Source organism: Scophthalmus maximus, chromosome 18 (assembly GCF_022379125.1).
Source record: "Scophthalmus maximus strain ysfricsl-2021 chromosome 18, ASM2237912v1, whole genome shotgun sequence".
Taxonomy (NCBI): domain Eukaryota; kingdom Metazoa; phylum Chordata; class Actinopteri; order Pleuronectiformes; family Scophthalmidae; genus Scophthalmus; species Scophthalmus maximus.
The window spans coordinates 3,567,342-3,589,810 of NC_061532.1; the positions used below are offsets into that span (position 1 = coordinate 3,567,342).

The 22,469-nt window shown below is 44.7% G+C and overlaps 3 protein-coding genes and 1 long non-coding RNA gene across 12 annotated transcripts in view; 3 read left to right on the forward strand and 1 right to left on the reverse strand.

Annotated features, from left to right (window-relative positions):
* Positions 1–11,283, forward strand: part of mdn1 (midasin AAA ATPase 1) — a 60,860-nt gene extending 49,577 nt beyond the window's left edge. For both annotated transcript variants that reach the window (XM_035616958.2, XM_035616959.2), the window contains exons 84-102: positions 65–202; positions 594–729; positions 1,208–1,380; positions 1,533–1,664; positions 1,828–1,969; positions 2,602–2,897; positions 3,013–3,171; positions 4,373–4,474; positions 4,593–4,791; positions 4,900–5,067; positions 5,247–5,407; positions 5,509–5,598; positions 6,682–6,797; positions 7,484–7,658; positions 7,763–7,836; positions 8,011–8,125; positions 8,718–8,784; positions 9,957–10,099; positions 10,190–11,283. In XM_035616958.2, the coding sequence (XP_035472851.1) occupies positions 65–202; positions 594–729; positions 1,208–1,380; positions 1,533–1,664; positions 1,828–1,969; positions 2,602–2,897; positions 3,013–3,171; positions 4,373–4,474; positions 4,593–4,791; positions 4,900–5,067; positions 5,247–5,407; positions 5,509–5,598; positions 6,682–6,797; positions 7,484–7,658; positions 7,763–7,836; positions 8,011–8,125; positions 8,718–8,784; positions 9,957–10,099; positions 10,190–10,375 (2,772 nt within the window). In that variant the 3' untranslated portion in view covers positions 10,376–11,283. The remainder of the gene's footprint in view (positions 1–64; positions 203–593; positions 730–1,207; positions 1,381–1,532; positions 1,665–1,827; positions 1,970–2,601; positions 2,898–3,012; positions 3,172–4,372; positions 4,475–4,592; positions 4,792–4,899; positions 5,068–5,246; positions 5,408–5,508; positions 5,599–6,681; positions 6,798–7,483; positions 7,659–7,762; positions 7,837–8,010; positions 8,126–8,717; positions 8,785–9,956; positions 10,100–10,189) is intronic.
* Positions 11,284–11,665: 382 nt separating this feature from the next.
* Positions 11,666–13,890, forward strand: lyrm2 (LYR motif containing 2). Of its 2 annotated transcripts, XM_035617460.2 has the most exons (4): positions 11,781–11,823; positions 12,004–12,099; positions 13,114–13,307; positions 13,581–13,890. In XM_035617460.2, the coding sequence occupies exons 2-4, from the start codon at positions 12,078–12,080 to the stop codon at positions 13,659–13,661; spliced, it is 297 nt and encodes a 98-aa protein (XP_035473353.1). In that variant the 5' UTR covers positions 11,781–11,823; positions 12,004–12,077; the 3' UTR covers positions 13,662–13,890. The 2 variants fall into 2 exon arrangements, with proteins under 2 accessions (XP_035473354.1, XP_035473353.1); XM_035617461.2 differs by lacking the exon at positions 12,004–12,099 and having other exon boundaries at positions 11,666–11,823; positions 13,167–13,307.
* A 6-nt stretch (positions 13,891–13,896) lies between these two features.
* The window catches only part of ankrd6b (ankyrin repeat domain 6b), a 38,011-nt gene continuing 29,438 nt past the window's right edge, over positions 13,897–22,469 (reverse strand). For 4 of the 7 annotated variants that reach the window (XM_035617453.2, XM_035617452.2, XM_035617454.2 and 1 more), the window contains 9 exons: positions 22,341–22,439; positions 21,602–21,679; positions 20,467–20,571; positions 20,247–20,360; positions 19,971–20,141; positions 19,283–19,435; positions 17,547–17,660; positions 16,324–16,609; positions 13,897–15,997 (listed from right to left, as the gene is read on the reverse strand). In XM_035617453.2, coding sequence (XP_035473346.1) covers positions 15,378–15,997; positions 16,324–16,609; positions 17,547–17,660; positions 19,283–19,435; positions 19,971–20,141; positions 20,247–20,360; positions 20,467–20,571; positions 21,602–21,679; positions 22,341–22,439 — 1,740 coding nt within the window. In that variant the 3' untranslated portion in view covers positions 13,897–15,377. The remainder of the gene's footprint in view (positions 15,998–16,323; positions 16,610–17,546; positions 17,661–19,282; positions 19,436–19,970; positions 20,142–20,246; positions 20,361–20,466; positions 20,572–21,601; positions 21,680–22,340; positions 22,440–22,469) is intronic. The other 3 variants (XM_035617458.2, XM_035617449.2, XM_047328697.1) reach the window with 2 other exon arrangements.
* Positions 16,504–18,747, forward strand: LOC118290097. Its single transcript, XR_004786342.2, has 2 exons — positions 16,504–16,636; positions 17,568–18,747. It is a non-coding gene; the product is annotated as an uncharacterized LOC118290097 (long non-coding RNA).

Consider the following 22,469-nt stretch of genomic DNA (forward strand, 5'->3'; position numbering starts at 1 on the left):
TGTAATATTAAGTGATGAAGTTCAACTAAATGCAGTGACTAAATGACCTCCTCCTCCTCGTCAGGGTTTCTGCCTGCCTCAGGAGCTGATGGCCGGTGGAGATGGAGAAGGCTCGACAGAGTTTCACGACTACGAAGGTGGTGGTATCGGAGAGGGCGAGGGCGCCAAAGACGTCAGTGATAAGATTGAGAACGAAGATCAGGTAATGAAAGACATTTTTTTTTTTACAAATAAATTAAGGTCAAGGTTCACTTACTAGCTTTATTCTGGATCTTTCTGCCGATGTGATGGTCTTCATAGCTGAGGTTGGTCCAAACAATGAGCTCTGAATGAACTCCCCGCGCTTTTTAAGAAAATATATATTATAAAAATGTTTTTACAGCACTAATGCTCACATTGTACCATCGACCTGTGGACATGCAGGAAAAAAATCAGTTTTTGTCCGTGTAGCCTAATTTAAGACAACAATATATGGAGATATATATATATATATATACAAGTGTGTATATGTGTCTTTCAGCTGGTGATTACCTGTAACAGCTGAATCTCTAAGGAGGATTTTTTGGCCAACAGTTCTCATCTTCTTCTTCCAGGTGGAAGACACCCTTCAGGAGGGCCAGGAAAAGGAAGAAGAACCGGACAAAGGGAATATCAAGGCGGAAGACAATGCGATTGAAATGTCCGAGGACTTTGACGGCCAGATGCAGGACGGGGATGAGAATGAACCAGGTGATGCCGCCCTCTCATTTTTTGTGTTTCGTTTCATGCCTGGGTTTGTCTCTTGGATTCCGATTCCTGTTGCTGGCTACAGTAAATGGTAGTTTAAAAAAAAAAAAATTAAAAAAAATCTCAGTCCTGATTGGATCACACAGGCTGCAGTAGGTTTTTCAAAGCTGGGAACACACATCTATTTTCTCCAGTCTGTGAATTAGTTAATTAGCTCTCAGCTTCTTTTTCTCTCACATCCTTCTACTGTTTGTGCTGTTGCAATAAAGAACAGAAAATTACTCAGATCTAGGCTCAACTTTGTTGTTGCTGAAACACAAAGTCACTGGATTACATAATTGAATTTAGATTTCACTTATGTTTCTTTAGTCCTTTTTTAAAACTATTTATTTTTGGATAAAAAGTAAAAACTAAAAATTTCATGAGAAGCCTCTCCCCTGATCGCCACTGATAAGATCCTTCTCCCCTTAAACATTTGCAGGGGAGGACGATGATTCTGACAAAGAGGATCAGGAGGAGCTGGACAAAAAGATGGGCGACCTGGGTGAAGGCCAGACGGACACTCTGGATGAGAGAATGTGGGGAGACGATGAGGATGATCAGGGGGAGGAAGGAAGTGACAAGGAGGAAGAGTCTGGCCAGGGCATGGACCAGGTACAGGATGCAAAAATATAGAACAATATTACATGCATTGTTAATGTTCCTACTAACATGTCTTTTATTGGCTCTTTATAAGTGAGTCACCTGTTAGATGTCACTGTTGTTAGTGTGGCCTAATTCCCTGTGGACACTGTCAACTCTGTCAGGGTGAATCAGAGCTGGTTGCCAAGGATGACAACCTGGATGCTGCAGACCCAAACAAAGACAAGAAAAGCCAGGACAAAGACGAACAGATGGGTGAGGAGGAGAAAGAGAAGATCAATGAGCAAGGAGATGAGGTAATTTTCATGAACAACAGAAGAAGTTCACATATATAATTTTTTTTTTTTTCCTTTAAAATATTTTCCACGGCCAGTATTAGGTTCTTCCAACATTTCACTGATCTCGTCTTGTTTTTTTGTGGCTTTGATGTGTCTCATCTGCGCTGTTGCTGTTTCTCAGAGGGAGTTCGATGAGAATGAAGTGGATCCCTACCACGGGAAGCAGGACAAGAGACCAGATCCTGAGGCCATGGATCTGCCCGAGGATCTCAATCTGGACCAGGACGATGAGCCTGGAGATGACGGAGAGGGCGAGGGTGATGGTGAGAGCTGCTGCTGAACTGCAGCTGCGGCTGCCTCTAAAAGGACACATGTAACGTCTGCTGCTTCTGTCTCCTAACAGAAATAGCAGTGGCATGAGGACAGTGTGTTTAGAGGGTCAGAGATCAGAGTTTGTCAAAACAAGCATTTATAATTAGATAAGCACTGGCTGCTCACTCTATTGTGTGTTAGATTCACACCACATTATGACAAAGTGAAACATATCTGTAGAACTCTTTCAAATCTAAAATTCAATTTAGAACCAAAAACTTCAGAACTTTTTGCTGCTTCTCTTCTCGCCCAGGTTGCGCCTGTTTGCTTTAATTATCCTGAAGATGTACGTATATCCTGACATGAATCCACATATGTAAAGTGGAGCAAGATCTTTGTTTTTAATTTTGAGAAGATGTAGCTTTAAAAATTACACCAAAATAAATGTTTAAAGAGGCTACAACTGATTTGACCAGGGTCTCTTGTTTTGATGTAGTTAGACACACACAGGGTCAATAATGACATTTAAAAATTCTCCTTGTCGAAGTTTTAACAGTATATGTGGAATCGATTTCTAGGAAATGTAGCCCATGACTGTTTTTATTTTAAAAGTGAATATGACCTTAGTGTTCTCCCTCCTCAGAGGAGAATCCCCTCGACATCGGTGAGAAAGCCATGGACCTGGATGAGAAGGAGGACGGAGAGAAGGAGGGAGGGGAAGAGGAGGGAGCAGAGGAGGGGCAGGACGACCAGGCAGACCAACAGGGAGACGAGAAGGAGCAGGAGCCCAAGACTGAAGAGGAGGAGGGAGAAGGAGAGAAAGCAGAGGGAGACCAGGAGTCTGCCGAGAAAGACGAGGAGGAGGAGGAGAGGAGCGGACAGGAGGAAGGGAGAGATGAAGATCTGACTGTTAGAAACGATAAGGGACTCAAACCAAAGGTGCGTATCTGAAGGAGCTACTGCACTTAATCAGTGCGTTATGAACACACAAGTTCTCATCACAAGTTTTTTTTATCCTTCTGCATTTCACTCCTATGACTTGACGTGCTCGCAGGACGAAGAGGAGGAAGGTGGGGGTGAGGACGAGGAGCAGCCAGAGTCAGCTGAGAGGAAGGAGCATAACACGGACGGTCAGACCGGAGAGGAGAACGTCCAGAGTGATACAGCTGTGGAGCTGGCCGGAGAGGCGTCAGAGAGAGACCAGGCCAAAGAGGTAAAACCTCGCCTTCACTCAGAGCTTCATCCAGCACCTCACCAAAACACAGACGATGAAATGAGACACGGTTTAAGGTCTGAAAAGGTTTCACCTCGAGAGGAAGGCAAGAAAACTTTGATCTGTAAACTCTGTGGCCTCCTGAGAGGAGTGATAGCTTCCTGAAGTATAACTTATGACACAGACCTTGAATACTTGAAACCCTTAAGACAAAAAACGTCTTCAGATATCTCCATGTGATAGACTGCTCTGATAAAGAGATGAAACAATAAACAATGGTGATATTATTCTGGTCGACATATTCAAATTTCCCCTTTAAAATCCAATACCGTAAATCTCCTATATCCACATGAAGTAAGTGCAAAACTCAAAAAAAATCTGAGTGTCCACAAGTCTTTTGAAAAATAATCAAGATTAAATACTTTCTTTTTACTCAACGTTAATAAATTGGCTTTGTGTCGCTGTCTGCATGTGTCTCCCTTCGTCTCTGGCCCTGTTCAGACCTGTCTCAGGTGAACCGATAACAATTGGTCACTGGACTTATGTGGAGTGTAAAGCTGTCCACTTGTGATCGCATCACTCGAGACAGATCTTGATACCAGGTCTGTACAGGTCCTCGGTCTCTCATACACAATATATTGTGTTGCTGTGCTTTGTCGGAGAAGGTGAACGACCTCACACAACAAAGCTGAGAAGTAATGACACATTCAAGTCTCTCTCTCTTTTTAATTGTTGTCTGTCAGCTTCTGCAAATCCTTATCCTCGTTGTCACAGTAAAAAGTCTTGGTGTTAAAACAGTCATCGACCATGATCATTGTATCCAACTATGCAGCGTTGGATCCTTGAATATGAATCAGTTTGGCTTGGAAAGTTATTGAAAAGTCTCTGACTCTAATGTTTAGGAGGGTGTGAAGTGTTCATATCAAAAGGAAATGGGGGAAAGAATCCAAAATGGCTGAAGAGATGACGAAAATATATATAAATATATATATATATATATATATATATATATATATACTGAGGGTAATCTTGTGATATCTTCTATGCCTATATCAAGTCAGAAATAAATCTAACCAGCATGAATTGTGCGGCGATGGCCACCGATGGACTCTGGACTTGTGTGTTGAAGCTCTTCATCCACCATCAAATTAAAGATTAGATCACATCTAATATATGATTTGTTTCTCCCCCTGTCTGCTAGGAGCATGGGAGTGGGTCAGCGGACGCCAGCCAAGTAGAGGGTCACCAGTCAAAGCTGACGGCAAGAATGTCCTCACAGACCCAGACTCAGAGCAAGACTCAGGTAGGACTGGCCACTAACAGAGAGCATACTCCTCCTCTACCTCCCGTTGTTTTTCAATCCATCTAATCCCGTCTTCTTTTTTCTTTTTTTTCTTTTTTTTTTTACTCGACTGCTCCAGAGCTTCAAGAGAAAACCTGGTCAGGCGGACAACGAGCGATCGACGGGCGACTACAACGAACGCATAAACAAGCGGCTGCGCACAGTGGAGAGCAGTAAGGACAGGAGTGCAGACAACAGGCAGAGCGATGCCCAGCAGGAGTCGGACCTGTACGAACACATCCAACAGGGAGAGACGGCGTACGACACTCAGACATATGGTCAGTAATCACCCGTACACACCAAATAGGGAATTTCAGTAGCTATGGTTTTGCAACAGCATTTCATATTCTTCAGTTTAAGTTCATGTTTAAACGTTGTGTCTCCAGATGTGGCCAGTGCAGACCAACAGAAAGCAGCAGGGACTAAGCAGGATGAAGACCAGGATGATGAGGATGTCGCCATGGAGACAGAGGACCAGCAAGAAGACCTCCAAGCCGCCGAGGTCCAGGAACTGAAGCCTGAGCAGCTGGACTCTTCTAAGGCTTCACAGAAAGGTGTCAACATATCTTCTTAACATAACACTGATTACATAACACTGATTAAAAAAAAAAATACTATTGTGTTTACACTGGTTTTACAGGGAGAATCTTAAAAATGCACTCCGAATTCCTGGTTTAGGTTTTGTGAAAGCTGCACATCCTCTCACTTTTTCCTTCGGCTCGGTCCCGTGCAGGTGTCGACAGTGGAGAGATGGAGGTGCAGAGGCAGGGAGAGGAGGAGGAGGACCAGGAGAGATGGAAGGACCGACAACCTCCAAGAGGAGAAGAGCGAGCAGAGAGGAGCACAGAATCCACCATTCACACGGTTCCAGAGCTGCTGTTGGACACCATGCAGGTACACAACCACCGATTCTGTGTCTTACAAAATATTACGAAACAGTAAGACAACGATTAGGTTAACAGAGTCAGAATTGATATATGTGTTTGTATTTGCAGAAAAATGAGAGCGACCCAGATGAGATGAGGAGGGAGATGGAGCAGCAGCTGGAAGCCTGGCACAAGCTGGCTCCAGGAACTCAGGAGGAGGTGAGGACTTGAACATTATCTATTCTATTGTAAACTTTGTCATTAAGATTCACTGCAAAATATTAATCAATGTCAAATATTATTCCATTTGTCAACTTAGAATATTTTAGCCATCACTATTGTATTGTGTCAAATAAAATCTTAATATGAATGCTTTCAGAAGAATCTCACATACAAGTAGTTAGTTACCACTAACATTACAAGGACTTTAAAATATATCAGATCTTTAGATTTTCCTCAGTTCTGACCACACAGCCTGTGGATCTGACTCACTGGTGAAGAGTCGCAACCATTTAAATGGGTGTAACATTTCTGCGTACATGCAGTGTTTCTCACCAGAAATCCCTGTGTTTGTCCTGTAGATCAGTGGTATAGTGTGAAACCACTGGTGTGTGATGCATACAAAAGGACAATGCTCAAATAAACATTGCTCTGTAGCGATGCTAGTGGTCAGAAACTCAACAGGCCACCTTTAACCTCTGTATTGTCGTTTAAAGCAAGGCTGTGATGACACAAAATGAGAATGTCAAGTCAAACTTAATTTATAAAGTGCATTTCATACCAGAGCAACACAACGTGCTTAACAGAAAGAACAGTGAATTAACGTTCCGTCTGTCAATACATTCAAATAAAACACACAAATTAAACATAGAATGTAGTGAACAGTAGGGTTTTTAACCTGCTTTTGAAAGTGTTGAGTGTTGGGACCTCTGTCAGGTCCTCAGGCAGGGGGTTCCATCTAGTTGGGGCATGAACACAGAAGGCAGCCTCAGTGCGAGGGATGGTTAAAAGACCTCTGCCTGTGGACCTCAGAGTTCTGGCTGTGTTTTATATGTAATGAGGATGTCTTTGATATACAAAACAAAGGAAATGACAATTATTAAGAGGTGTCACAAATCTCACAATTTCATGCTCTTCTATGGGGAGTAATGAACAAGGCAGTGATTTCAGACACCGCCCATGCATCACTCTACTTTGGGTTACTGGTCACACTTGCCGTCATGTGACTGGCCTGTCGGCGTCAGTCGCCGTGTGCAGCCCAGATTGTACCTCTTGGCCGACGTGTCTGTGTCTGTGTTCCAGGAGAGCACAGCAGCTTCCATGTGGCATCAGTACCAGACGCTGACCTCGGCCCTGTCCCAGCAGCTGTGTGAGCAGCTCCGCCTCATCCTAGAGCCCACGCAGGCCGCCAAGCTCAAGTCAGTACAACACACTCGGTCCACCTTCATGACTGTGTAAAGATGGGAGCTGGAATTTGCAATGGATTCAGGAATCAAACTCCAAAAAAGGAACGCTAAAATAGAAGAAATAAAAACAGAATTTGAGGAAAAAATTACTTAATACAATTGAAAATATCTTTCCATGCAGCAAGATAATTTTACTTTACAAGAAATCGGGAAATAAGTTGGTTCATTCTAGAAATAAGTAGGATCTGATAGGTGAAAGATAGAAACAAGTAAATAACTTACTAAGTTAATTCGATTTTAAATCTTGTCAAGCACAGAACAATTCGCAATGATATTTAGACCCCCTTTGCTCATGAGATATAGGCCCTGGTAACCTTGACCTTTGACCTTGCTGAGATGATAGGTGATGCCAAATACTAAATGAAAGATTTCCTTTTTATATGTTTTATTACTTGCAAAACTGCGTGTCTTCACTCTGTTATTAAAGGTGAGGAAGCAACTTCTTGTGCAGCGTAGTTATTGTCCCTCCTCGTGTTTTGATTCTGTCCCATGTTGACACTTGAAAGGAGAGTGAGGCACCATGTTTACCTGTATGTGTGTGTGTGTATATATATATATATATATATATATATATTTATTACATGCACACAACAACAGCACAGTGTGATTGACGGTGGCGTTGCACTGTCACTCCACAGAGGGGATTACCGCACAGGGAAGCGTCTGAACATGAGGAAGGTGATCCCCTACATCGCCAGTCAGTTCCGCAAGGACAAGATCTGGCTGAGGAGGACCAAGCCCAGCAAGAGGGAGTACCACATCTGTCTGGCCGTGGACGACTCGTCCAGCATGGTGGACAACCACTCCAAACAGGTGACGGAACCCTGCTGCAGCATAACACATGTCAAATATCCACGGTCACAACGCTGTTATATAAATGGTGTGTGTGTGTGTGTGTGTGTGTGTGTGGTGTGCAGCTGGCGTTCGAATCCCTGTCTGTGATCATCAACGCTCTCACGCTGCTGGAGGTGGGACAGGTGTCTGTGTGCAGGTGAGAACTTTTTCTTTGCACAGCGATGATAGAAAGTGATACGGTGATAAGAAATGTTGGCGCCTCAAAACAAAAAGCTACACAAAAGTGACGAGAGGGAAACCGTTGACACTGAAATTGCCCAGTTTTTGTAAATGTACAAAATATATTTTGAATATCCGCTGGTGTGTGCAGTTTTGGCGAGCAGGTGCAGCTGCTCCACCCCTTCCAGCAGCAGTTCAACGACGAGTCGGGCGCCCGGATCCTCCGACTGTGTCAGTTCCAGCAGAAGAAGACCAGGATAGCCCAGGTGGGGGTCACTCGTCCTCTCTATCTCTCTCTGACCTCGTGTCCCAGCTCGCGTGGACATAATGTTAGAATCGTCACTTCTCAAAACGTTCTTGTAGAAGATGTAATCTAAGACATCTCCTGTGCGTTCCCATGCACAGATTCCTACTGTACCCCATATACATTTTGGAAACTTTTATTAATTTAACACTGGGATCTCTGTGGGTTCTCCAGCGGTCACTGCCCGATGAGCCCGAATCATTTCAAATACATTTGTGTCGCACTGCTCAAAACCAACATTACTTCATTTGGCCCTGAATCAAACAAGATTCTTACAAACAGGACGGGTGGTGCTGAAACATCAAAAACATTTATAGCGACAGATTAAGACGAGGAGAAGGCAAACTGACTCGCTGGATGTAGACTGTGGGTGTCATGCTGCCTTTGGTCGCAGTCTCCGTCCCTTCCTCTTCTAGCCTGTTACTGTTTCGAAAATCCCCGACAGCAACGTTTTTTTACTGTACCTGTACCTGTACCATGTAGTGAAACGTGTGATTAAAGCTCAGCTCATGCCGTCACACTGACTCTCTTCATCCCTCTTATTTCCTCTGCAGTTTTTGGAGACGTCAACCAAAATGTTCCTCGCAGCTCGGCAGCAGATCCCAGGATCTTTAAACTCAGGTAAAGACTCACAGTTTAGCCAGCGATACCACTATATCGGTTTAGTATAAAAGATTTTTCTTCAACGTACAAAATTTCTCTAACGCTTGAGCGAAGCATATTGTTGGTTTAGTTCAGAAATCCAAATATTCATTGCCAAATATCGGAACCTTTTGTTCAGCAGTTTGTACCGATACATTTTAATCACTGCTCAAAAAAGTCCTCATGATCAATAACCAAACTTTCAGAGAGACGGTTCCATTCAAAGTCTCTTATTGGTTGATAAAAGAGTGAGGTTGTATCTGACTCGTCGTGTGACACAGATAGTCCAGGATCCGAGGGCGGCTGCTCCGAGGAGAAAACCAGCAACTGTCAAAACATTTCCCCCTCACGCAGCGGGATACAGGCAACATGATGAATTAAGAAGAAGCTGAACTGGCAGCTCAGCCTGTAAACGCTGAGCCACAATTAAAAAAAAGACCTGTAACCGCTCGGCAATGAAAAAGCCTCTCGGGAGACACAAAATGATAAAACAATACAACATTTATTCAGTTGGGTCGCTTTGCTCGTTCCCCACAATCCAACATTTGCCTGTACGCCTCCAAAATCAGCTCCCTGATGTGTGTCGGACACGGTCCTCCCACTCCAGGGTCTGACGTCTCACATGGCTGCATTTGGAGGAAAAAAAACGTATACTGTGAAGAGTAATATTGGGGAAACTTTCCCAGAGGCATAAACAGAGGTTAGATGAACAGATGATTGAATAATAAAACTTCCAAAGTATCCACTATTCAAAAGACCAACTCCAATATATCCTGAGGTAGACACGGTGACACTCCCATGCTCTGGACCTGTCGACCTAACAGGCAACAGTCTTTGAACGTCTCTCCAAGGGCAGAACCATGAGCCGAAACGATCTCCAGTCAATGTCCAGACACAAAATCGTTCAACTGTAAGATATCATAGCAGGGGCAACAATTTATTGGCAAATATGATCATAAAAAAGAAAAACATTCAATCAGAGAAATAACAAATATTGGACAGAGAGGACAGATTTTATGGATTTGTGGCCCCTATCTCCCACCTGGCTCTTTCTGTATTGATTTCCAACCTCTTCAAAAATCATAAACTGTCCAACTTCCGGCCTTGTGCCATCTACTGTTCCCCTTCTGACCTCTGACCTCCCCCCGCAGACACGGCCCAGCTGCTGGTCGTCGTGTCCGACGGCAGGGGCCTCTTCCTGGAGGGGAAGGAGCGGGTGACGGCCGCCGTGCGCGCAGCCCGCGGCGCCAATGTGTTCGTCATCTTCGTGGTCCTCGACAACCCAAACTCACGGGTGAGAGAAGCAGGTTTTACCACGACTTGTGTGTTTGTTTTTTTTATGTTTGTGCCCACGATGTGTAACTGGGCTGTGCTGCGCTTGCAGGACTCCATCCTCGACATCAAGGTGCCCATATTCCGGGGGCCGGGAGAGCTCCCAGAGATCCGCACCTACATGGAGGAGTTCCCATTCCCCTTCTACGTCATCCTGCGAGACGTCAACGCCCTGCCGGAGACGCTGAGCGACGCGCTCAGGCAGTGGTTTGAACTCGTCACGGCGGCCGACCAGTAGACCGACGAGAAGCCATGTTTTCACCTGAAGGGAGGAGTGGGCGGCAGCCAACTGCACAGTGCCACTCTGCTGCTAAGCTCCTCGTCAAGAACTGGAAATAAACAGGAGCGAGAGACGGACTTGCCGCTGTACATGTGCCTTTACTTTCTGATTTTTACTGTAGATTTTAGTCGAGTTCAATGGCAACCTTTGCTGTTTCTTTTGTAATGTAACGAGGATTGTTTTAACTTGCACGTCTTTGATGAAACGATAGAAAGAAAAATGTGATTTCATTGCGTGTGAACCAGCCTGAGTGAAGAGTCGGTACATACCTCTGTCCACCTTGTACAATGCCCCCGATCCTTTGTTTGTGTGTGGATGTGATCGTCAGAGGTGCAGACATCATTCATATTCAGTGTGAAACACTTTGTGTACAAGGAAGCCTCGACCCACCAGTAGCATGTTGCCGTGGTCACGACGAACGCTCGAAGGAACTCAATCATGTGCCTTGGAGAGGAAACGAGTGTTGCATCTCTGCTCACAGCGGAATCAGCTGTCAGAGGCGCAGCCACAGCTCTGTCAAGACTTTTTTAGGAACTCACTTCTCACCCACTCTGAAGCACAGGGACGGTTCGGCAGATTGCAGCTGTGAATAAACGCTGTGAATAAAACCAGTTTTTCTTTCGTGATCTGAAGATGACGTATCTGCCGCGTTGATCTCCCATCCGTACCATGTGACTTCTGCCGAGCGACAGCTCACGGCCGTGTCTGTTCGGAGTCGGTGTGTAGAGGAAATGTTGATCATCAGCTCTCGTGTTTCGTAACGTGAACATACCTGTAAACAGACTCTGGTCATATTGTAGAGATTTGTTTCTTCATTGCATCCAACTGTTCAACCAATGATCCTGACAAATAAACCGTTAACAGAGCTGCTCTGTCTGTGTGTGTGTGTGTGTGTGTGTGTGTGTGTGTGTGTGTGTGTGTGTGTGTGTGTGTGTGTGTGTGTGTGTGTGTGTGTGTGTGTGTGTGTGTGTGTGTGTGTGTGTGTGTGTGTGTGTGTGTTTTAACATTTATACATATGTGTATATATGTTTATATACTGTATATACCTGTGTGTGTACATTAATTTTGTTTAAGTCTGTATCACTGTCCTCTCTCTGCACAGTGAGCAGAAATACTCAGTGAGCGACTAAATTGTATTAATTATGACCAAGAGCCATTAAATGTCCCGGTGACTGTGCGTGGACAGGAGCAGGTCCAGCTCCCCATCGCCCGGTCGTTGCAGCTGTTGTCCCCGGGCCAGTCCACGGCCGGTCTATAACAGTGGTCCTCCGCTCCGCCAGGGGGCGGTACCCACCGCGGACTGGGCCACGCAGAGCCGCGTCATCACAACATCCGCTGGTGTCCTCCACGGCCAGTCCGCGATGGCGGTGTCCAAGTTGCCGTTCGCAGCCCTCTCGTTGAAACAGGTACACACTCGAATGTCTTTCCCGCAGCGGAACCGTTTGACACGTTGTGGTTGATGTAACACTACCGGACTCGATGAACACTTCAAGTTAGACTTAAAAACGCTGCACCGGTCTGACCCCGTCCATCCCGGGAGACGGTCCAGCGCATGTTCTTTAATGTTGGTCACTTCCTCTCCACAGGAACCTGACGAGCGAGATGGCTTCACAATGACGAAATGAAATAGATAAAACGATATCAATGTTTCACACCTCATATGTCGGATGTTATAGATTCATGTGAGTTTCACGCACGTCGCATTAAGACGCACTATTAACATTATCCCGACCGCATAAGAAGCCTTCGTGTGTTTTGGCATTTTTATTTTTACAATGCCAAAACAATGTTTGTAATATCCTGATTATTCTTGGTTCAGTCCTTCAAACCCTTCACTGTCTCACACACACTCACTCACTCACTCACTCTTACTCACTCACTCACAAACTCTTACTCACTCACTCACTCACTCACACACACACACACACTCACTCACTCACTCACTCACTCACTCACTCACTCTCACACACACTCACTCACTCACTCACTCTCTCTCTCTCTCTCACACACTCACTCACTCACTCACTCACTCTCACACACACTCACTCACTCACTCACTCACTCTTACTCACACACTCACTCACTCACTCACTCACTCACTCACTCACTCACTCACTCACTCACTCTCACACACACTCACTCACTCACTCACTCACTCACTCACTCACTCACTCTTACTCACACACTCACTCTTACTCACTCACTCACTCACTCACTCTTACTCACACACACACTCACTCACTCACTCACTCTTACTCACACACTCACTCTTACTCACTCACTCACTCACTCACTCTTACTCACACACACACTCACTCACTCACTCACTCTTACTCACTCACTCACTCACTCACACACTCACTCACTCACTCACTCACTCACACTCACTCACTCTTACTCACTCACTCACTCACTCACTCTTACTCACTCACTCACTCACTCACTCACTCTTACTCACACACACACACACACACTCACTCACTCACTCTTACTCACACACACACACACACACTCACTCACTCACACACACACACACACACACACACACACACACACACACACACACACACACACACACACACACACACACACACAGTCGGGTCGAACAGACTGACAACCACAGACTTACAGTGTGTGGCAACTGCTGTCTGTGTCTGTAGACCTGTAGAGAGATAAACAGACGCTCCATTTCACAGTTGATGCTCCAACTGGGAACCGCCTCTTCAGAACAGTATTGTCTGCTCGTCAGTTCCTGCAGAGGCAGAAAGTGTTGGGGATTTACAGGAACATGCTGAGGACCATACAGCGGGTGCCCGACGAGGCGGACAGGAAGTACCTCAGAGACTGGGCCAGAGGCGAGTTCAAGAGGAACAGGAGCGCCACGGACCAGGTGGAGAGACACAAACACGCACTCGGAGCAGGGGGCTGTAGTTAAAACTTAACTGTAGATATAACTGTTGATATGAATCAGCTCCTTTATTTGGGAGGGATCTTGCACATTGGTCTGGAAAGTATCTTAAAAAAAATTGAGTTGGTAAACTTGAAGTTCCAGTTTTCACGTTCTGCAAAGTTTTGGAAATGATAAACAAAATTGAGAAACAATTTTCATGCTGTAAAAGTAAAATTTGAACATCAAATTATCGAGTGCTGTATTTTCCTGCAGGACGCTGTCCGGATGATGATCACCCAGGCCAACAACCACCTGGAGGAGCTGCAGTCGTCTCTAGCGTTGGCCAAAAGTTAGCGACTCCTCCACTGTCGCTGTGGACTTCACAGAGGAGAGACTCTGTTGGCGCTGGGGTAACCAAGGAGATGGTGAATGCCCGCTCTCACTGTTTTGACTCATCTGTAGCTACTTGTCAGGTATGGACCTGAAGGCATCACCCTGCGTTTTTCCATCGTGACTTATTAACAGGGTGCCCGGCTGCTCTTTGTGCTGTAAAATAAATTCTATATTAAATGATGAAACTGCAGCCAGATTAAGAACAATTGTTTTTTTTTAATACAAAATATGTATTTCTGGCTTCATCGTACAGAGTGCATCATGGATATAAAAACTATACCAACAGTCAATACATTGAATGTACAGCAGGCAGTAACACCGTGACACGACTGGGAACATTCTGACCGAGTTCAGCTCCAGTGTCAGGACTGCGCAGGACAGGTGCATTGTGGGAGAGCAGATTGTAGGTAGTTCTGGGATGAGAAGTTGTCAGGAAGAACGCTTCGTAGTGTTCGTGTCACCGTTTCCTTCCCACTGTATTGGATTGTAAACACTCACTCTTACTGAGACACTAGAGTTAATATATGGCCACTAGCTATGACATCATTGGGTGTCTATTGTCTGGACGGCAGGTGGATGGATGGATATTATATACTAAACTTTATTCATAAGAAAGCACTGTTTTACTTGGAAGTTAAAGTAGTTCACAGGTTTGTAAAGTCCGATCTATGGAGTCTGGAGTGTGTCGAGACAGCTGAACAATAGTGCACCTTTAAGGTGTTAGATTCAAATCTATCAAAGTGGAGCCATGGATTTTGACATTTATGAATATATAACAACAAAGACAAACAAGGTACAAGCCTCCAAGGAGCAGGTCATTAAAGGGGCAGTAAGCAATTTTGGAGAGCGACAGCTAACGGACGGTGAGGAAATATGGATTTTTACAAAACGTGTATTGCTTTGTAATCGCTTACTGCGCCTTTAAGGCCTTGTTAAAACAGAGTGGAATTTCAATTTATTCTTTAATATTTAATAATTATATTTAATAGCTAATTTTTGAGTTTTAATTAGGATAACAAAATTGTATTAATGTATTTAACTTTAAATCTTGTCCCTTAATTAAGACTCTTGTTGCTTTTTCTTTCTTTATCATTAATCGTATTTTAACACTCCAAAGTTAATATTTCTTCAGTTGTCACACTCCAGCCTCACCACACATCACACCGTGCAGCAGAGTCAAGCATCTGTACAAAGTATCTATCTAAAACAAACCTTCACTCGTGGTTTCATGTAGTGTCAGTTCACCTACATTCTCAGAAATAAACAGTGGGCTGTTCCTTTAAAGTCACATGACAGGACACCAACAAGGAGCTTATTATACTGTGATTCCCTCCATGCACACGGCCGTTATTGCACCACTCACGTCTCGTGTTGATGACACGTTTAGACATGACGTCACATGAAGTCGGACGTGTGTGTGTGTACACGCTGCACTGTGTTGACAGTGTGTGAAGTGAAGTCATGGATCTATAAATGGCACATTAGTTCAATCTTTTCGCATCTAGCTTTAACATTTACTGGCTTATTTATAACACAGTGCACAAGAGCTGCCCCTGTTTCTCTAGTACTGTATGTACACGTCTCAACACACCGACCCACTGCTGCCATGGCAACCAGCAGGATAGGATCAGCATATGGTTTCTGTCCAGTGTCCGTATGACAGGTGAGAGCTAAGCATCAGCACTCGTGTCTGTCGGTCCTCAGCAGCCGCAGCTCATCCTCCAGGTAGGCGATCCTCTCGACCAGCGCGGCCCGGTCGGCCTCGGCCCTCTGACCGGCCTGCCAGCGGGCCTCCTGCACCTTCCGCTCGTACCAGCGCTCCATCTGCGTCGACACCGCCTCAAAGAAGTACTGCGTCACCTCCAGGGCGTGCATGTTGTCCCGCTCTTGGGCGAAGGAGGGCTCCTCGCCGGGCTGCTCCCCGAACACCTCCAGGATCTTGGCCCCCGATCCCGTCCCCCCTCTGGAACTAGTCCTGCCCTGGGAAGGCTTTTTACGGTGCTTCCCTCTGTCCCGGCCTCGCTCCCTGTCCCGGAGCCCGCCGTCAGTCCTGCTGCCGCAGCGGCGCTCTACGGCTGGTGACAGGCTGCTGGCCCTGTGCCCTCTACCGCTGCTCGCCCCTAACTCCACCATCACCACGTCCTGCAGCTCCTTGGTCTTCCTCTGGACGTCAGCGCAGATCGCCGGGCGCTCCTTCGGCCGGACCACCTGCACAGACGGCGGCTGCAGCTTCATGGCTGTAGGGGAGGTGACTTCTGCATTATGAGCCTTGTCGCCATCTGGGAAATGTGCAGAGGCTTCATTGAGCACACACACAGTAACCACTGAGCAACATTACACGTCACTGTAATGACAACGTTTAATGACAGAAGGTGAAAGATTTCCAGGACTAAACTGAATGCTAATTCTGAAACTAATATACAGCAATAGTCATTTTTAATAGGTTAACAATTTCTGATGAGAACAAGGTATTGACAGGGACATTTCATCTTATTCAGCTTGAGAAAATGTATCACAATTGAAGTTATATTTCACAAAAAATGATCTCCAGGTAAGAAATTAATAAATCCAAATTACTCCCTGCTCTTGGTAAGCAAGTAAACAACTGCTGAGGAGGCCATACCTGGAGAGCTGTCCACATGAACCACAAAGTAGTGGTTGGCTGATCCACCTTCTGCCGCACTGGGATCAAGGCGCGGAGGACTGTTGTGGAGCTCTGAGCTGCCTCCGCCTCCAGCAGGCGGCGCGGTGAGGTCGCCCCCGTCCGCTCCGTCGTCGGCTCTGTCCAGGCCCTCGGCCGCGGAGGAGGAGCGCCGCAGCCTGGTCCTGCTGGGGTCGCCTGTGAAGCGAACCTCCATGTTCTGCAGTTTGGACAGACACCAGCTCTTCAGTTCACTCACCAGAGACACCTGCTCAACAGACAAGACAACGACAAGGTACAAGAGAGGATGTTGCTGCGTGTTGCAAAACATATCTGAAGATGGAATAATCCAAAGTGTTAACATTAGAAAAAAGTAAAAGAAACGGGGTTGCGCAGAGCATTTTCCAGCAGCAGACACATGTTTACAGTGAAAAAACTCTGATAATCCCACCACGTGGTGAGAGCATCCAGCGGGTAGAGACCATTCTGTTTGTCAGGAGGTGGTGGAGACCAAACAGGAGCCAAAAGGAGGGTGCCTATTCATCAGGGTCTGCCTCAAAATGAATATTTATATGTAACTTTGTTAAGTTATGACCTAATGTTGTCAGTCAACATGGAAGCTGCAGTATGAACTTTTTCACAATGATCAAAGAAATATGTTGATCACAAGAGTTGTTGCCTTTTTCTACTCACAAATAACCTGAACTCTTCCATCAATCTCATTAAAACTCTGTAGCAATTTAGGACGACGGCATATCCATTCTCAAATCGTAATCCCACTTGCAAACAGGTTGTTCGCATAACAGTAATATATTGTAATATAATAGTAACGCAGCTTTAAAGTAAAGAAATAAAATCATTGATGGCCATGACGACAGTGTCTGTCCCCTTTAGGTTCGCCAGTAAACCAAAACCAGTGAGCCAGCAAATACATGATGTCCCTTCCACTGGTAAAACCAAATGGAATGCAGCCATCATTGAGTTATCAACTAACAAGAGAGCAAAGCTGTGAGGAAAGTTTCTAGTGATCATCTAAATCCGTCAAGAACTTTTAAAAGCTTTTCTTGACCGGGCAGTCATAATCATTTCACACATTGAATTTGAATTATAATATTTTCCATATGTCAACTTCAATTTTCATAGCATCGTATCATAACTTTGGTCACTGACCAACACGATCAGTGAGTCAGTGCTGTGCAGGTTACCTGTCTCTTGTCTGCCTCCAGGCGCTCCTGCAGGGCCCGCTGCTCCATCCTCTGCAGACACTCGCTCCTCTCCGCCGACACCCGCTCCACGGTCAACTTGTCAAGGGCCAACATCTGACCGCAGCAACACACAGGGACGTCTGTTCACTGTTACATGTCCTGTACCTCTGTTGTTTATCGGTAATAATTCTTACACATTACGGTGTGGGAGCATTAAAAGACACATATATAGTATATAGTCGTAGGGTTCATCTATGTGGTCGCTTCAGAGAGTATGTTCCACACTTGGTGTGTGTGTAAACTTTGTCCTTCCAGCTCTCAGAGCTTTATCTGTCAGGATTCTGTATAAACATCATTTTTGTTTTGTCCTCCCTCATTCCAGGATCTGTTGAAATTCCCATGTCCCTTTTCTTGTGTGTAACTCCTCCGTCTGTTGATCTGATCTCTTATGTCTTACAGTAAGTTGTGGGAGAGTGTGTCATGAATGGGGCTGCTACTGTAATGTTTACAGTGCTGAGGGAATAGAACCTCTGAGCCATGAAGTGTTGGAGCTGTGTCATTTCTGTTCAGCAATAAAGGGCCACGACGAAAAAGGCTTTTGTAAAATGTCAACTGAAGATGTTTACAGTAAGTACTGTATGTCGAGGGCCTGTACCCATCATACACTGTGTTACAGTTTCAACCTGTACCAACAACAAGTTAAACTAAGTTACCTACTACAGGTTAGATGTGCTAACATCCGATTAGAGTGAGTCCGTGGTACTTTTGTGTTTTATTTAGGGCTTCAGCTAAAGATAATTTTCAATCAGTCTAATAGAAATACAATTAGAGTTTGTTGCCGCTCTGGCTTTAATCCTTACGAATTCAGGTTTTAATTTGTAAAAGAAAGATAGTGTCATTCAATGGCGTTGCTTTAAATCTCCTCTTGATAGTTTATAAATATTTGATCTGTAATTTGAGTCGTAGGTCATGAGTGAGGGAATAAGACTGAGGAGCTGTAAATAACTGCAATTACTGTATATAAAAAATTAGTAGAGAAGGAAATTTGAGTCGACTCTGATCACATGTAATTACAATGTATTATGAACCTAAACCGTTCTGTGCTGCGAGTTCAAAGTTTGGTCATTTCCCTTGTGGCCAAAAAGAGAACGGTGATGAACATGAGTGCTGAACCGAAAAAAATATAACATTCTTATCAAAACAATGTGTTTTCAATGACATGACTGCCATCAAGTGTTCCTAGGACCTCTCTCCTCTACTGAAAATCTCTGACTGAATGCCAGCTCCTGACAGGTTAGGACACATCTGGAGAGTTACATATTAACATGGATATGAGTCACTATCTTAGAATTAAAACAGCTTATGAAATGTTTATAGTCATTCCCAAATATGCTGTGGAGCAGAAGAATGTGACCCACTCTATGTAAACAGAACAGCGAGGGGATCTCGTTTGACTTCTTATTACCACCATGTCCTGTGTGGTGAGGATAACTCTTTGGAGGCAAAGGGTGTGAGGCTAAAACTGGCATTTAACACAGCAATTGTATGTGTTTCATGTGAACACAAAAAAAATAAGGATGCAGAGTTAAACAAGAATAAAGTGATGTAATGATGTAAAACTTTGAAGAAGGACAATCTCCAGTTCATGATGAGGGAGAGCGTGATTCAGACTAAATGCCTAATTCCCTGTGGAGCGGCTAAAAGGAGCTGCGATGTGTTAAGCTTGTGTGTGTTACCTGGTGCTTGTTCTTGCGCTCTAGCTGGCCCACCTTGCTGTTCATCAGGTCTTGGACGGTGTGGATCTCGGTCTTCATCTCCTCCTTGGTGGCCTCCAGCTGGTTCTCCAGTTTGGTGATGAGAGGTTCGCAGCGGCAGCCGTTCAGAGGAGCCTGCAACACAAGTCAGTCAAATGGTGCTCGTCCACATTTGCTGTTTTAAGCTTTCTTGTCGCATGCTTCAATATATGGAAGAGGTCAGTACGTAAAATTGTCTACAATGTTTTCTTCTAGAGTTAATAATCATGGCATGGTTTTACAAGAGGTCCTGAAATGTCACCTCTGGAGGCCTGCTGCTGGCTGACAGTGCTTGAGTCATTGCGATGATTCTAGTCCTTATTTTCCAACTCTTAGCACTGACTAAATATACTGTACTTCGGCATTGATAAAACTTGTGTTCTAGCTTTTTAATACAGAACCCATTAATCCTACTTTTAACTAAGTTTTGATTCGGTTAAAGTTAAGGACCAATCTTTCTTAGAAGATTACACAAGCCAGGTCTTATTTAGCAACACATTAAATAGATGCATGTGCACATTTCTTGTAAATGTCCCTATTCAATTTCTGAAGTGCAGCTGTATAGTTATCGACAAAACTCATCCATGTAGAAGAACTGGACATGAGTGTTAGTGCACATACTGTACAGTACCTGCATGACCTTGCCGTCCTTGCCGCGGTACAGTGTGTAAAGCTGATAGGCTTTAAAGTTGTGTGGCGGGACGGCTGCATGGGGGGAGACTCCTCGCAGTTTACCCTTCCTCCTGTGCAAGGCTTCGCTGGGCCTGGTCTCTCTGCGGCGGAGGGGGTCAGAAAGAACGGGCTGCAACAGCAACAGCACTCGAGATCAGTTATTACTGAAAAATGACTGGAAATCTTCTGAGCAGCAACGTTCTCATCTTCCTGAACCCTAAAAGCAGGGACCCACCTTTTCTTTCTGCTTCTTGTTCTTCGCCCTCCGGGTGTTAGCTTCCGTAGCATCATTTTTTTTGCAGGCGGCCCGGTCACTGCTCTGGGTGTCGTCTGCAGCAGAAGCACTGTCCTGCAAGAAACGGGAAGAATGAAAATAGTAATTCAGGGCAGTGATGCGATGAGTTGTCCGAGCTCAAAAAATAGCTCGGATTGCGGTTGAGACAGACAGTTTTTACCTTACAGGGCAGCATCTCATCTCGGGGCACCGACTGAGCTCTGCCCTCTGCCTTCAGCTTGTCTCTCCTCTTCCTCACACTCCTGCCACGCACAAAGCTCTGCACCTGAACACACACGCACGCACGCGTTGAAATGGATTTGATATCCCCTGGTTTTAATGCTGCTGGGTGTTTTCCACTGCAGACATGTCGGCTTGTCATTAGAAGGAAACAGGTGTAAGTGATAGCATCAATAACATTCCCCTGAGACGAGCAACTGTACTTCCTGGCACTGTGGTCCTGCCATTGTGCAAGCTGGCTCACTGTCATTGTTTACTGGGACACACTGGACTGAGCCCATGACAAAAAAAGTAATAGAATAAGCTGATGCAATGATTACTAGGACAACAATCTATTCAGCGACTCCAAACTGTACAGAACTCAGCTGCCAGGCTTTGAACTAGAAGCAGGAGACGTGATCACATCACTTGTGTTTTAGCCTCTTTACACCGACTGCCTGTATGTTTTTAGAATAGATTTTGGATTAGATTACTTTCGAGGCTCTTCAAGGCCTATCTCCTCCCTTCTTAAGACATTCTATGACTAAGACATTCTATTGAGGACCTTTCATGAATTTATTTGAATTAATAACATATTTTTTTAACTATTTTTTTTAAAAACATTTAAATTGTAATCAGAACATGTCCTGTAACTGGTGATAACGTTTATCATATCTCCTTGGTGTTACGTCAGAGATTTGAACAGCAGCGCTGACCATACTCTACTACTGAGTGATTTGTCCAGGAGACTGAGGCGGTGAAAACTCTTGTACTCTTTATATACTGAAAATAGCAAATGCAATAAAATGCATTAAAAGCCTTTAGCAATTTTACCCCAAGCACTGTGTATCATCCTGATCGTGTAATCCTTATAATATTAATAAAGGAATGAAAAGGGAATTTTGGAAATTGAAAGCTGTAGGGCATAGGGCAAAAAAGACATTAACATTTTACAGATAAAACATTTCCTATCATGATAATATATAGCAGGCAATAAACTGCCATTTCACAGAGTGTGATCACAAAAATGTACACCTAAGTATAGGTTTTTGTTCACAGCTGCCTGTACTGGTCACACTGGGAGTCACTGATTTCACCTGTGGGGCTCTGGTCAGGAGAAGGGCCACATCTGGGTTGTTATGTTCTCTGGCCTTGTCCAGAGCCGTTTCACCTGCCTGTGGAAACACACACATGCACAGGTACACAGTCAATACACACAAAACACAACTCAAGGGATTGACAGTGACTTCTACAACAGCGGCAGAAATCTGGGATACAGCTTTATGTAAGAGATGGCCCCTTATTCCTAAATCCAGGGAAGCAACATGTCCTTCATGCTTGTTTATTTCCACTGTTCTTTGTTGCATTTCACTTTTAGAAATATAATTGTATCTGCCAGTGCTGCATTTTGGCAATGTTTCAAACTATTTTTTGGGGGTGTTTCCACTCCAGTTCATGTGAAAATTGAAAATGTTTGTTCAATGTCTGCAAAGTAAGTTTCAAAACTGTGAAAATACAACTTTGTAACTCTGAAAAAAGTAACGCAATTATTTCAGACGTTCAATAATTTTATTTTTTTTTAAATTTCACTTTTAAAACTTTAGTTTTTCTGTTAAAAATCATACCTTAATTCCTTCAAATCCTGATTTGAATGTGATCCTGAAATCACCTTAGACTAGTTCAGCTTCAAACAGACATTGGGGAGCTGCGACAGTGCGCTGCTCTCAGAATAACAGCAGAAATGTGTGCTAACTTGAGGATGAGGAAAGGCAAAGCGAGTGCGCACACACTTCCTCGGAGCATTAATGATGCAAGAAAGAGGCCGCGGGCACTCACGGTGTTGCAGATGCGGCTGTCTCCCCCCGCCTCCAGCAGCATGCGTACTGTTTTCTTATGATTCAGAGCAGCTGCCACGTGAAGCGGCGTGTCCCCAGCCTGAGCGCACACACACACACACACACACAC

Bases quoted from the DNA above. Each gene is read 5' to 3' on its own strand.
- lyrm2 (XM_035617460.2), top strand. From the start codon at position 12,078: ATGTCGGATGTTATAGATTCAT. The intron at 12,100-13,113 runs GTGAGTTTCACG...TCCATTTCACAG, and splicing joins GTCGGATGTTATAGATTCAT to TTGATGCTCCAACTGGGAAC. The intron at 13,308-13,580 runs GTGGAGAGACAC...ATTTTCCTGCAG, and splicing joins ACAGGAGCGCCACGGACCAG to GACGCTGTCCGGATGATGAT.